Source organism: Drosophila subobscura, chromosome A, assembly GCF_008121235.1.
Source record: "Drosophila subobscura isolate 14011-0131.10 chromosome A, UCBerk_Dsub_1.0, whole genome shotgun sequence".
NCBI classification, from domain to species: domain Eukaryota; kingdom Metazoa; phylum Arthropoda; class Insecta; order Diptera; family Drosophilidae; genus Drosophila; species Drosophila subobscura.
Window position 1 is genome coordinate 18,061,300 of NC_048530.1, and position 12,119 is coordinate 18,073,418.

Genomic DNA, 12,119 nt, shown 5'->3' on the forward strand with positions numbered 1-12,119 from the left:
TCCATACGTTTGTTAGATTTCGGTTTTTAAGCTTTTATGGTTGGTTTTTGTGTGGGAACGTCTGTATAAAAAATGAAATATATTTTTGTTACTGTTTGCCCACTTCTTGTTTTCTATTTTTATTGTTAAGTGAAAAAGAAAAATCTGACTTTTTGTGTATTTCAAAATGGTATTTACAAAATGTTGAAAAAGTTTTGCTTCTCGCTCTCGTTGCTACTTTCCATATCTCTCTTTCCCCTCTAGTTCGTGTGTATATGTATATCCATACATAAATACATATTCATATATAGATGATATATAGTTTCATATTCATTGCCGATACATACAAAAAACATCAAATTCAGGAGGAGTTCCCTCTCTTTCTTTTGGTGGCTGTCTCTCTCTTCGTTATTGTTTCAGGACATATCTTTTGCTAATACTTTTATCAATTCGCCCTCCATCTGTTTTGTCCTTGTCTCTAGGTATACATACATACATACATATATGTATGTTCTAACACATACACGTTGAAAAAAATGCTCCAAAATATAACATTTAGTTGTTGGTTTTTCTATTTGTTTATAGTTTTACATATTTTTGTCTAGGGCATTTTGTGTTTGTTTGTTTTGCTTAAATCAATAATTGTTTTTGTTGTTGCCTATTTTCTATTTTGTTTTTTTATAATTTTTATTTTTTTATAAATATTTTTTATAAGCTTTTAAAACTGTTTTTTTTTCTTTATCAAATTTTTGTTGTGGGTATGGTGGCATTATTTGTTTTAATTTTTACTACCGTAAAATGTTCGTTACTATTTTCGACTTGTGATTCGACGACGCACATACACTGTGCTAACCCTTTCCATGTCTTCTCATATGCATTCGTCTTTCGAAAATCGTGTAGAAAACAAACGGAAAATTGTACAAAATATATAGTATATTAAACTTTGGATTGAAATTGGGATGGGGATGGATAAATATATGGGACATGATATATACTTATTGGAGTGGAGGGTCCTTAGCTTATTGCACTATTACACATTTAGCTACACACAATGTCTACGACGATGTCAGTGTTTGTCTCACCTTGATTTCACCTGCTACGATGCTCTAATATCTAATTCAAATGGGTACTACACACACACACACACACATCTTTCGTTATGGATTTTTCTACACACGCATACATATATGGGGCGGAAGGGGGCTATGCAATAAATTCTATGGTTAAATGTATTTGCACACGCAGATATAACATACACACAAAATACTCTCTCTCTACTTTGTTGTAATTCTATTGATTTGATTTGATTTGATTTTTGCTTTGTTTCTAGACACTCAAGAAGGAGAAGAAAACAAATGTTTGAAAAATACAGAATTCTCACACAATAGTTGAATGCCACTTTGCGGTAGTAAAAAAGTAATCCTTGTTAGGCCATACAAAAGTACGCGTACATTTTTCTTGATTTTTGGTCAAAAGTAGAGACTACAAAATGATTTTCTTTTTGTTTTTCTCTAGATAGTATATAGATCTATGTATATACCTTACCGTTATATGTTGCATCTTTTGGAAACTTGTTTTCGTTTATATTTTAATCACTATAAGTAATAATATTTTGTTGTGTGATTTATCGCCCTTCTTTCCCCTCTAGTTGTAGGTATACATATACATATATAGTATACAATATATATAAATGTATGTGTATATTTATAAAGCGTTACCCATTGGTGGTTTCTGTTACAACAGCGCATTTGGTTTACAATTTCTTATACCTTTTCGTTTACAATTAAATGTGCTACTCTTAGTTGTTGTTGGTTGGTGTTTTTGTTCAGATAGATCTAGATCTTTACTAGGCTATAAAGTAGTACATTAGATTTAATTATTTATTTAAATATGTATGTATACAATTATATAAATGATGTTGCTTTCTTTTGCATATTTTGTGTGTGTGTGCGTGTGTGTGTGTGTGTTGAAATGCTGCCTGTTGTTAGGTTTCATATTATTAAAGTTTCTGATGTTATTGCTGTTGTTGAAATTGTTGATGATAATGTTGCCGCTGGTGTAAAAGTTGTAGCTGGTAAAGTTGCTGCTGCTGTTGATTGTTGTTCGTGTTTTTTTTTGTTAGCTCTTGGCTAATGCTTTCTATTGCTGCTTTTATTTTTAGTTGCTAATCATTTTGCTGATGTTCTTTTATTGTTGTTTTTCTGTTGTTGTTGATTTTTTTGTTGCTCTTGATGTTGGTGTATCTTTTTATTGTTGATCTGCTGTTATTGCTTCATATGTTTGGTCTGGTTGTTGTTGATTATTGTTGCACATGTTGTGCCGCGTTTTTGATTATTGTTGCACATGGTGTTGCTTGAGTGTGTGTGTGTGTGTGTTTCCCCACTGTGTTCGTTCTACTGTCGCTTGTTTTTGTGTAAAATCATCTATTGAAAAATAACTTCGCTCTATCTCCCTCTATGTTTCTTCGTTCTCTTTTACTCAATGATTTTCAAAATCGATGCTAAATGTTGGGCGGAACTGTTTGTTGTTGTTGTCACAACAAATGTAATTGTTTGCTGTTGTTGAAATTTTATACGTGTGTGTGTGTTTGTGCCAAGTGGTGTTGCTGTTGTTGAGAAAGAAATGTAGAAGATTCTTGAAGAACAATCATCATTTGCTCTTTCATTGGTTTCATCGTATGTTCTCATTGTTTTTGTAGGTGTTGTTACTTTTTTTTTAAGGTGGGAGCTGTTGCACACAATTCAGTTGTTGTTGCTGTTGTTGTTGTTTTTATTGTTTTAGTTGTTGTAATTGTTGGTTTGTTGGCTGTTGCTTCTTCCTCCACAAATTACTGCGCCGTTGTGCCAGCACTGAGCGTCAAGAAATTGTAATTACGATCCTTTTCCGACTGATGGAAACCTGATGGAAATTAGCAGTGGACAAATAAAGATTAGAGAACATTAAACGTTTCACAGATTCACTTACCATTCGCTGATCCCGCAGCTGATGGCACTGCGGTTGCCACTATGGTGGCGCCTCCATTCAGTGCGGTTCCAGGGCCGCCTGCGGCCCCATGGTACTTGAGGCCAACGCTGCGCGATCCCAATAGATGCGCGGTCGTCGTCTGTGTGGGCGACGATGAGGAGCTTGACGATGAGCTGGACGACGACGACGAAGATGAGGAGGAGGATGACGATGATGATGAGGAGCTCATGAAAGAGGCCGACGACGAGACACCGCTCGATGAGGAGCTGGGCGATGGCGACGGTGTCGATGGTGTGGGCGATCCACGAGTTGTGGTTGCACCCATTGTCACACTCGTGGGACTGCCCGCTGGACTGCTGTGCTGGGAGTGATGATGCTGCTGCAGAATGGCCGTAGGTGAGATGGCCAAAATGCTGCCGTTCTTAATTGTCATGATGGCTGTTCCGGTTGCGGTTGCGGTTCCATTCCCATTTCCATTACCGGAGATCAAGTGGGTGCCAGAAGGTGCGACAGCCACAGCCTTACCGCTGGAAGAGGAGATGTGCTTGGAGATGGTTCCTGCTCCTGCTCCTGTTCCAGCTCCTACTGCAGCTCCTGCTGTTGCTGCTGCTGCGGCGGTTGCTGCTGTTGTGGTTGTTGCATTCGTTTTGCTTATCACAGTTGTTAGCTAATGTTGCATGTTGCATGAAAGAAAGAGGGACAGAGATATAGATTCTCGATCGCCTTAAGGGGGCGGCGGCATGTTTTTACCCCAGTTGCACAGACAGAGGCTGTTGTGGCATCAAACAGTATTGTTGTTCCGCTGCGTCCACTGGATGTAGCGGATGCTGATGAGCCGGCCGCCAGGCAAACGGCTAAAAGAGATAGAAACAAATAGAGAGAGAGAGAGAGAGAGAGAGCGTGAGAGGATTGCACAACACGTTGAAGGTCGAAAGAACCTCCAAGCATATGCTAACTTTGATCTACATCTCGCAATATGCAATGCAAATCAGATTTCGAATTGGATTTGCTCGCAATTTGTGTACCTTTTTCATTCAGTGGAATGCTCTGCTGGTCCGTGTCCCTTCTCAAACTATTCAATCGCTTCTGCAGCTCAATCTTCTGCTTGGCCAGACGCTCCACCTCCGCCTCCTGTTCGCGACCCCGCTTCGTCAATTCCTAATAGATGCAAAACCAAAAGAGATTGTTAAATCAATTCAATCATTAAGTGGATGTGATGTGTTGTGCCACTCACCTTGACATATTTGTGGGCTGTATCGAGTATTATCAAATTGGAGGTCTTCTTGCGATCCTCGTCACCCATGGGTAGTTCCCTCTTCAGCTGATCGTAGCACTCCTTCAGCTGTGCCCGACGATTCTTCTCTAGCTTGTTGTGCACTTCCCGATTGCCAGCTCTATTTAGGGATTGCAAAATTCATTAGTAATCGTACAGAAATCTCTCTTGTGGCATGCACTCACCCGTTGCTGTTGGAGCTGGTCGTGCGCCTGCGGCCGCCGTGGCTTAGTTGAGATCCCACCGCTGGCGCCGACGTCGAGACAGAGGAGCTGCTGGCCATTGACGCTGCTGCGGCGGCAGCTGCTGCCGCACTCGCTGCTGCCTGAACATTGATTAACTGGCGGTAGGAGCTGCTGGCGCCCGCCGCTCCACCCACCACCCGTCCGCCGTTCATGTAGCCAAGTGGGTGCTGGTGCTGCTGCTGGTGGCTGTCGCCCTGAGCGGGCGCTGGAAATTTATGGGAGGAGAGTGAGTACGAACGTATACGGGCATTCGAGTCGGCCACTTTGCGTGTGGACATCGGTGGCGGGGTGAGTGGTATCCCTGACTTCCCCAGGACCTGCTTTTGCTGCTGGTGATGGTGGTGCGGATGGTGCCGCTGACTCTCCTGCCAAATGGCATTTTGCAAATCAGACAGGCGCCCGGCACTGCCTACCCCATGGCTGGCACCCAGCAGAAAGGCCGAGGCAGAAGCCGAGGAGGCTCCTGCTCCTGGAGCTGCGGAGGCGGAGTTAGAGCCGCTGTCTGGCGCCGGGTAAACGGTGCCCTTGCCATCCGAAACCAGCAGATATTTGCGCGGAATCTCTGATCCACCACTACTGGCACTGCCACTGCCACTGCTACCATTCGAATTGCCATTGCCATTGCCGTTGCCGTTGCCGTTGGCATTGCCGTTGCTCAGCTTGTGCTTGGCAGCCTGATGGATGAAGGTTGGGGCACTACCATTGGCATTCGCCCGCAGTATGAAAGAAGTAACGGAGGCGGCGGCAGCGGCGGCTGAAGTGGCGTTGGAGGTGGGAGATTTGAGGGGAGACGTTGCAGTGTTGGAGGCGGGGCTGCTGCCTCTTGCTGCCGCTGCCACAGCCACTGCTGCAGCTCTGCCTGCTGCTATTGATGTTGCAATTAGTTGTTGCTGCTGCTGCTGCTGCTGCAGTTGTTGTTGTTGGGAGTAGGAGTTGCTGGCGTTGGACGAGGAATTTTCATCCTCTAAAAATGTGATCCGAAAACCAAAGACCAAACATAGGGAGAAAACGAAAAAAAAAAATCAAAATAAAAATCATAATGAGAAAAAGGTTTTAATACGATAAGGTAATAATAAGGTAATTACAAAACAACCAAAAAACTGATGGAATGGATTTATCTCGAATGTGTGAAATGAAAGAGAAATGAAGTGGGGGACAAGTGGCAAAATAACTTAAAAATAGCAAACAGAGCGAAAAGTGTTCTGGGAGTCTATACTCCAATGTAATGATTATTTTTTCTTTCTACAGAAATCCTAAAGATCCTTATTTGTGGATTAAGTTAAAGAAAACTTTTTAGCAATTGAAGATGTGTATTTTTTACTTGTTTTATAGCCAAAGGGAATACAAGCCACAAACAGGGAATTAACAATTAAACAAAAACAAATGAAAGCAAACCAATACATAAATAAATTTCAAGAAATGCACAAAATAGTCGGACAACAGAAGCAACAAATAAATGGAAATAAACAGAAAACAGAAAACCGAAACAGAAGTCAACAATCAAGGAGGCCACAATAAATGTTTAATGAGGTCCTTCGGCAGAGGTAACCTATTTGATGATTATGCGTACGTGTGCGTGTGTGTGTGTGTGTTTGAGTGGGTGAATGAATTAATTACAATTCCTTTTCGGAAATTTCACTGCGTTTTTCCCATCAGAGCACACAGTAATACTACAACAAACCACAGCAAACAGCGACAACCACAGAACTACAACATTTTGTGTATTACGAGTGGTGTACAATGCATTATTAATGATTGATTAGTCTCCCCCCTGTCCCTTCTCATTATGCGGTTTCCCTGGCAGTGGAATAGGATAGGGAGCTTGGATGATGGAAGATTGGGGTACAGGCGCATGGGTGCACGGGTGACACGTGTCCATTTTGACGGGTCGCAACCACAAAACAGAGATTGAATATAATACAAATAATAAATATTATAATATAAATATTGAGGCAAAAGGAAACCAACTAAGAGATGAACAAGTGTACCCATTCAACTGCAAGACATTTGTCCGTATTCAAACAGTGCACAACAATTTCCCATAAGCGAACGGCTAAAGTGATTGCAAACCCAAAGTAAAGTTCTTTCTATGCGAAGCTAAGCTAGAAGGATAAAAAATGTTTAAGCCAACCGATTAATTAGTTCACCTTTACTAGTCATAAGGAGATAGACAATTATTCGAAAAACTCGCCTCATCGGCTATAGGCATTCATTCATTCCATTCTTAAGGGATTCTTAATCCATTCCCCAGTCAACCCACAAACGATTGTATGCATTCCGCTCGTTCTCTTACCCCACTATCCACATCTGTTTCGCTCTCTGTTCTCATACATACATATGTACATACATATATGCACATGTTTTCCATGCCCCTGCCATCAGTTTCAGACCATTCCTCCACCTCCATTTGCACCACCTTATCAGCCCTTTTCTACGTCGAACACACACATTCGCCCCTATCCACACCTGTTTTTTTTTGTTTGTTTGTTCATGTTGCTGCTGCCGCTGCCGCCGGGCTTTTGCAATTGCCGCTTGTGTGTGCCACGTGATGAAAGCGCACGTGGCTGCAACAGCAGCACTTGGGGCAATGTTATCAACACTTGCACGCACACATCCACACACCACACCAATAGAGAGAACGCACAGATATACCACACATAGATACATACATATGTATGTACATTTACATACATGTATGTATATGGATAATGGATATGGATAATATACAATTATTACCATGACGATAATGACGTTGTATCCATTAAGATCTTGAGAGTTTGGCAATGCAAACGATGAAACTTGTTGTTGAGTTTTCTGTTGGTGTAGTTGGAAGTGTTTGGGTAGCTCTTGTTGTTTTCAGTTCCCATTTATCAAGGATTTAATGGATTGAGAGGAATGAATGCTCCTCACCTTGCATCTAACTACACCTTGCATGCACACACATCCTACACCGCTCCTACTTTTCCTTCTCCAGAGATTAATCATCGAGCGGCCCTGAGCCCCTGGGTCCCACTTCCTTATTTCTGCACGAGCGCAAGAATCACGTTTAAAAATAGACATTTCCAGTTAAATTTGACAGGCCAGAGCCATACACTTCCCCCCTAGATTAATTCTGCTTGCATAATCTTGCATTTCTCCTGCACCCAGTCTTACACATCTCCAAAGCACCGCACCCCCAACACACCCACCAATTGTTTTTTCGAAGCTCCAGCTGATGGCGAAACAAAAGCAACAAAGACACACGTACAGCTAAATACAAAGCAAATACAAAAACCAGGAAAAGGCAGTGGTTCAAAAGCCACAGCAGCATCAAAAAAAAAACAGAATAGGAATCAAGAGAAGAGAAAGAGAGCAAAGGGATTCGAGAGGTGGTGGGAGGTGGTTAAAGAAAAAAAGACGGCTGTCTAAATATTACATGCAACAAAAGCATACGCAACAACAACCAACAAATTTGTAAGTGTGAAGAAAACAAACATAAAATACAAAAAAAACATAAAAGAAAGGCAAAAAAAGTAATAACATGAAATGGGCACGAAAAAGCAATACCAAAACATAAATGCGTACAAAGTTCATTGACTTTGCTTTACACCACCAACGCAAGAGAGTAAGAGAGAGGAGCCCAAAGAGAGAAGAGCTCGGAATCAAAATAAGAAAAAGAGAGCTCCAGCAAATGAGAGAGGGAGACACAGCATAAAGAGGAGAGAGTGGGAGAGCTTAGCATGTTGTTTGTTTGCAAAGACACAACTCAATGCAGGCAGCGAGAGAGCGAGAGTGTGAGAGAAAGAATGTGAAGAGGGGTGGGAGGGAGCAAGAGCATGCCAACGCTCACGTGGGCTGCTCCTTCGCTTGCATAAACACTGCCGCTCTACTCTCTCTCTCTCGTACTCACTATATCTCTTTTGTTATGAGCTGTCATTAGTTTGGGGGCTAGTATGACTAATTTGTCAAAGAGAGAGAGAGAGAGAGGCGAACGATGCGAGCCATGACGTGACCCCAAACAACAACAACAGCAACAAGTACAAAGCGTACGTGCGAAAAAATACGAAAACAGGCAAAAGCGCATGACAAAATAGAAACGAGAAGAAGAGGCAAAACGAAAAAACCAAATGAGCACAGCAAAAGGCAAATGAAAAAAAACGAAGCGAAAAACAACAAAAATAAAAATATGTACATGAATACAAATGTAGGTGTGTATATGTATGTATGCATATATTTTTTGACGCTGCTGCACCCCCCCACAACCTCCCTCTTATCTTAGTCAAGGCAACAGCGCAGCGATCGCAACAGCAGCAGCACCATCATGACAATTTAGCACATGCCAAATTGACTGCGCAGCTGACGCTGACGCCAACGCTGTCGCGGCTGACGTTGGCCGCTTAGCAAACATCGCGCGCTATAAATATAACAGTACCTGCTGCGACTGCTGCTGCTGCTGCTGCTGCCACGCTTGCAACCTGCGAGTGAGTGTGTGAGTGAGAAAGAGCTGCCTTTTTGGGGTACAGTGCGCGCCCACGCAAAGTGCAGGGCGGACAAGAGAAGACGCCAGCGACGACGACGACGCAAAACAAGGTCAAAACAAGTTTAAATGCAGCGAAAAAAAGAGAGCTGGCAGAGTCGACAGAGAGAGAGAGAGAGAGCAGTAGAGCAACATCAACAGTTTCGTTTGTGGGAGGAAGAGTAGAGCGGAATGGATGGGGGGTTAGACGAGGGATTGCTGCAGCGGGCAGATTCGTAGGAAGAGCAGGGGGAGGAAATATTTTGTAGCTGGTAGAGTATTCTCATAGATTCCCCTTAGATTATTTTGGATGATGATAGGAGTTATGATGACGATAACAATTGGGTTGGGACAGTTACATACGTACATAAATATGTATGTACATCAAAAGAGAGCGAGAGAGAGAGAGAGAAAGAGCGCGTTACAACTTACCCGAGATAATGCTGCGACCTTCGCTGTGGCGCAGCGATGACGCCTCCAATTGTCCATGGGCTGCAGTGGCGGGGGGTGCAACGACGCTGACGCTGCCAACGTACTCGTAATCATGGCCAGCTCGAGCTCCGGCCACCAATTGACTGCGTGGACTGTTGCTGTTGCTGCCACAGCTACTGCTGCTGCTGGTGTGGTGGCCGTTACCGTTACTATTTCCGTTTGCATACACGGAACCCGACAACGATGATGACGATGATGCTGCTGCTGCTGTGGCAATGCTGCCAATGATGCCGTTACTCCCCGTAGTATTTCTATTGTGCTGACTCGCGCTATTGTTATTAGTGGGAATACCGATGCTCTTGCTGCTCCGATAACCGACATTCCCATTGATGCAGTGCAGCGGTATCGGCTGTGGCACTAAGCCTATTCCAGCAGCACCTCCACCTCCTCCCGCCTGCGTGGGCTTCTCATTCTGCTCAAGGTAGAGCACCGCTTTTATTAGCGCATCTATGCCCCCTGACATAGCCGACGACGCGTCTCAATACGCACTCTCGTACTCTTACTCGTACTCTCACACACCCAGGCGCCACGCACACCTTCGCTTTGGTGATACACACACACAAGAACACACGAAGACGCACACACACAGGAACACGCACGCACGCAACACAACGCGATGACGATTACGACGCACACACAGAGCAATTTAGTTTAGCGAGCGATCGAGAGAGGCACAGCCAGGCACAGCTTAAAGTCGCGATAACGACACGTTTACAGTTGTATGTTGTTCAAAGAGAGCGAAAGAGAGCTGAGCTGTAGTTGTAGTTGCTGCAATTCTGAGTTGTGGTTCGGCTTCGGTGGTTACTGTTGTTGTTGGTTGTTTTTTTTTGCTAGTGTGGGTTGCAGTTTTCCTTCCTTTTGTTGTTGTTGTTGCAATAATAAATTTGTGGTTTAACGTTGTTGCTGTGTGCCTGTGGTTGCTGTTTGGGCTGTAATGAGCAGAGAAACAACATTTGTTTTTTAGTTGATATTTTAGTTAACTTATTTACAAACAATGCAGAGAGAGAGAGAGAGAGGCCACAGAACAAAGAGAGCGCAAGGCGACAATAGATTGAGTTTATGCTTCTTATCTTTAAAGCTTTAGTCGCCTGTTGGCACCACCTTAAGCAAATCGAATCCAAGCAAATCCCGTATAATGTTTACTAACTAGACACATTTGTCGCCTGCAGAAATGAAGTTGTTATATCCCATTTTTTCGAAAGTTACATATGTACATATATACATATGTATGTATGTACATCAATTTATTGGGTAACGGGTACCATCTCGAAATCATCTCAGACACATTTGTCGCCTGCACCAGCTAAAGCAGAGGAACTGTAAAATGCAGCCGCGAGCAGCTGTTGCGTTTGCGCTAATTGTGCACAGCTGCGTGGCGGCAACAAAAAGCAAACGAATGAGAGTGGAATAGAGGGCGAAGTCGAAGTCCCACACCAACACAACAAGTTGCAGCCGCGCAGTGCTGTGGCCGTCGCGTTGGTTGTCGTCTAATCAATGGAAAATGTGGAAGAGAAAAGGGAGCATTGGCGCGTGCGCGCAGTCGACGCACAAATTCCCCATGTCAGCTGTCCTGTTGGCTGTATGTGTATGTGTGTGGGGCATTCAACTGAGCGGCGAAATACATTGTTGTTGTTTTATTTCTGTCATAATTCATACAAAAGGTCAAGGGTCGCATCCCGTTTGTTTTCGAAGGACTGCGTGGAGTGAAAAAGAGAGAGAGAAATAGGCAAAGAGGGTGTTAGTGCTAGTGCCATTGCAGCCGGCGTATTTTCTTGCCAGCCGCTCTCTTAAGAGACCCATAACAGCAGTTACTTCAGCAGAAAACAAGCGAGCGACGTAAAGGGAGAGAAAGAGCTTCGAGAAGCTTTTTTTATCGTCTGTCGAGTGGGTGATATGGGATGCTCCTTGGGGGCTGCTGCCTTGACATTAAATGTACGACACCCACCCACCGCCTACACGTCTCCATCCCCCTGCACATACATATTTACATGTACAACAGGGTGACATGCTCATTGAGAAAGAGCCACAGAGCTACGGGGGGACTGCCCTACTGTGGCGCGTGGCAATATTCTATTAAATATGCAAATGAAAAATCGCTTTAAATGGATCAGAGGAAGAACAATTTGCAATAATTTGCCTCACCCCCAACCAACACGTCAATGAGAAACCGAGAATAACTTTAATTCCTGTGAAACGTTAATTTACCTATCTGAAGAAGGGAGAAAGATGGAGTGCACCTCCTCAGAACCGAACTGAGCCCAAGGACTTTTTTTCTAGTACCTGAGGAGTAAACCCGAAATCGACCCCAAGAACAACAACAGCACGAACCAGGGGCCGGACAGGGCAGGGGGGAGTGAAATCAACCCCGAGGTTAAGGGTCGTCCTTTTCGGCATACAAAGTATATTTCTGAAATACTTTATGGCCCATTGTCAGGCTTTCTTATACATATACACGTTGAATTGAAGGAATCGCCGGAATCAGCGTGTGAAAGAAAAATATGTAAAAGAGAAAGGTGGGGCGGAGGAGACCAGGACAGGACAAGAACATGAACAGGGATGGTGATGGCGTTGGCTGACTGACTGGCTGGCTTGCTAGGCCTCATGACACACACACAATCCTAATAATCATATAAAGTGCACCCGAGCTGAGAAATCAAAAGTCAAAAAATGA

The 12,119-nt window shown here is 43.5% G+C and overlaps 1 protein-coding gene across 4 annotated transcripts in view; it reads right to left on the reverse strand.

The window, feature by feature from the left end:
* Positions 1-1,624: 1,624 nt before the first annotated feature.
* Positions 1,625-12,119, reverse strand: part of LOC117890671 (uncharacterized protein DDB_G0271670) — a 38,434-nt gene continuing 27,939 nt past the window's right edge. For 3 of the 4 annotated variants that reach the window (XM_034795652.1, XM_034795662.1, XM_034795669.1), the window contains 7 exons: positions 9,389-10,377; positions 4,402-5,425; positions 4,178-4,337; positions 3,969-4,101; positions 3,694-3,797; positions 2,944-3,610; positions 1,625-2,877 (listed from right to left, as the gene is read on the reverse strand). In XM_034795652.1, coding sequence (XP_034651543.1) covers positions 2,807-2,877; positions 2,944-3,610; positions 3,694-3,797; positions 3,969-4,101; positions 4,178-4,337; positions 4,402-5,425; positions 9,389-9,911 — 2,682 coding nt within the window. In that variant the 5' untranslated portion in view covers positions 9,912-10,377 and the 3' untranslated portion in view covers positions 1,625-2,806. The remainder of the gene's footprint in view (positions 2,878-2,943; positions 3,611-3,693; positions 3,798-3,968; positions 4,102-4,177; positions 4,338-4,401; positions 5,426-9,388; positions 10,378-12,119) is intronic. The other variant, XM_034795678.1, reaches the window with a different exon arrangement.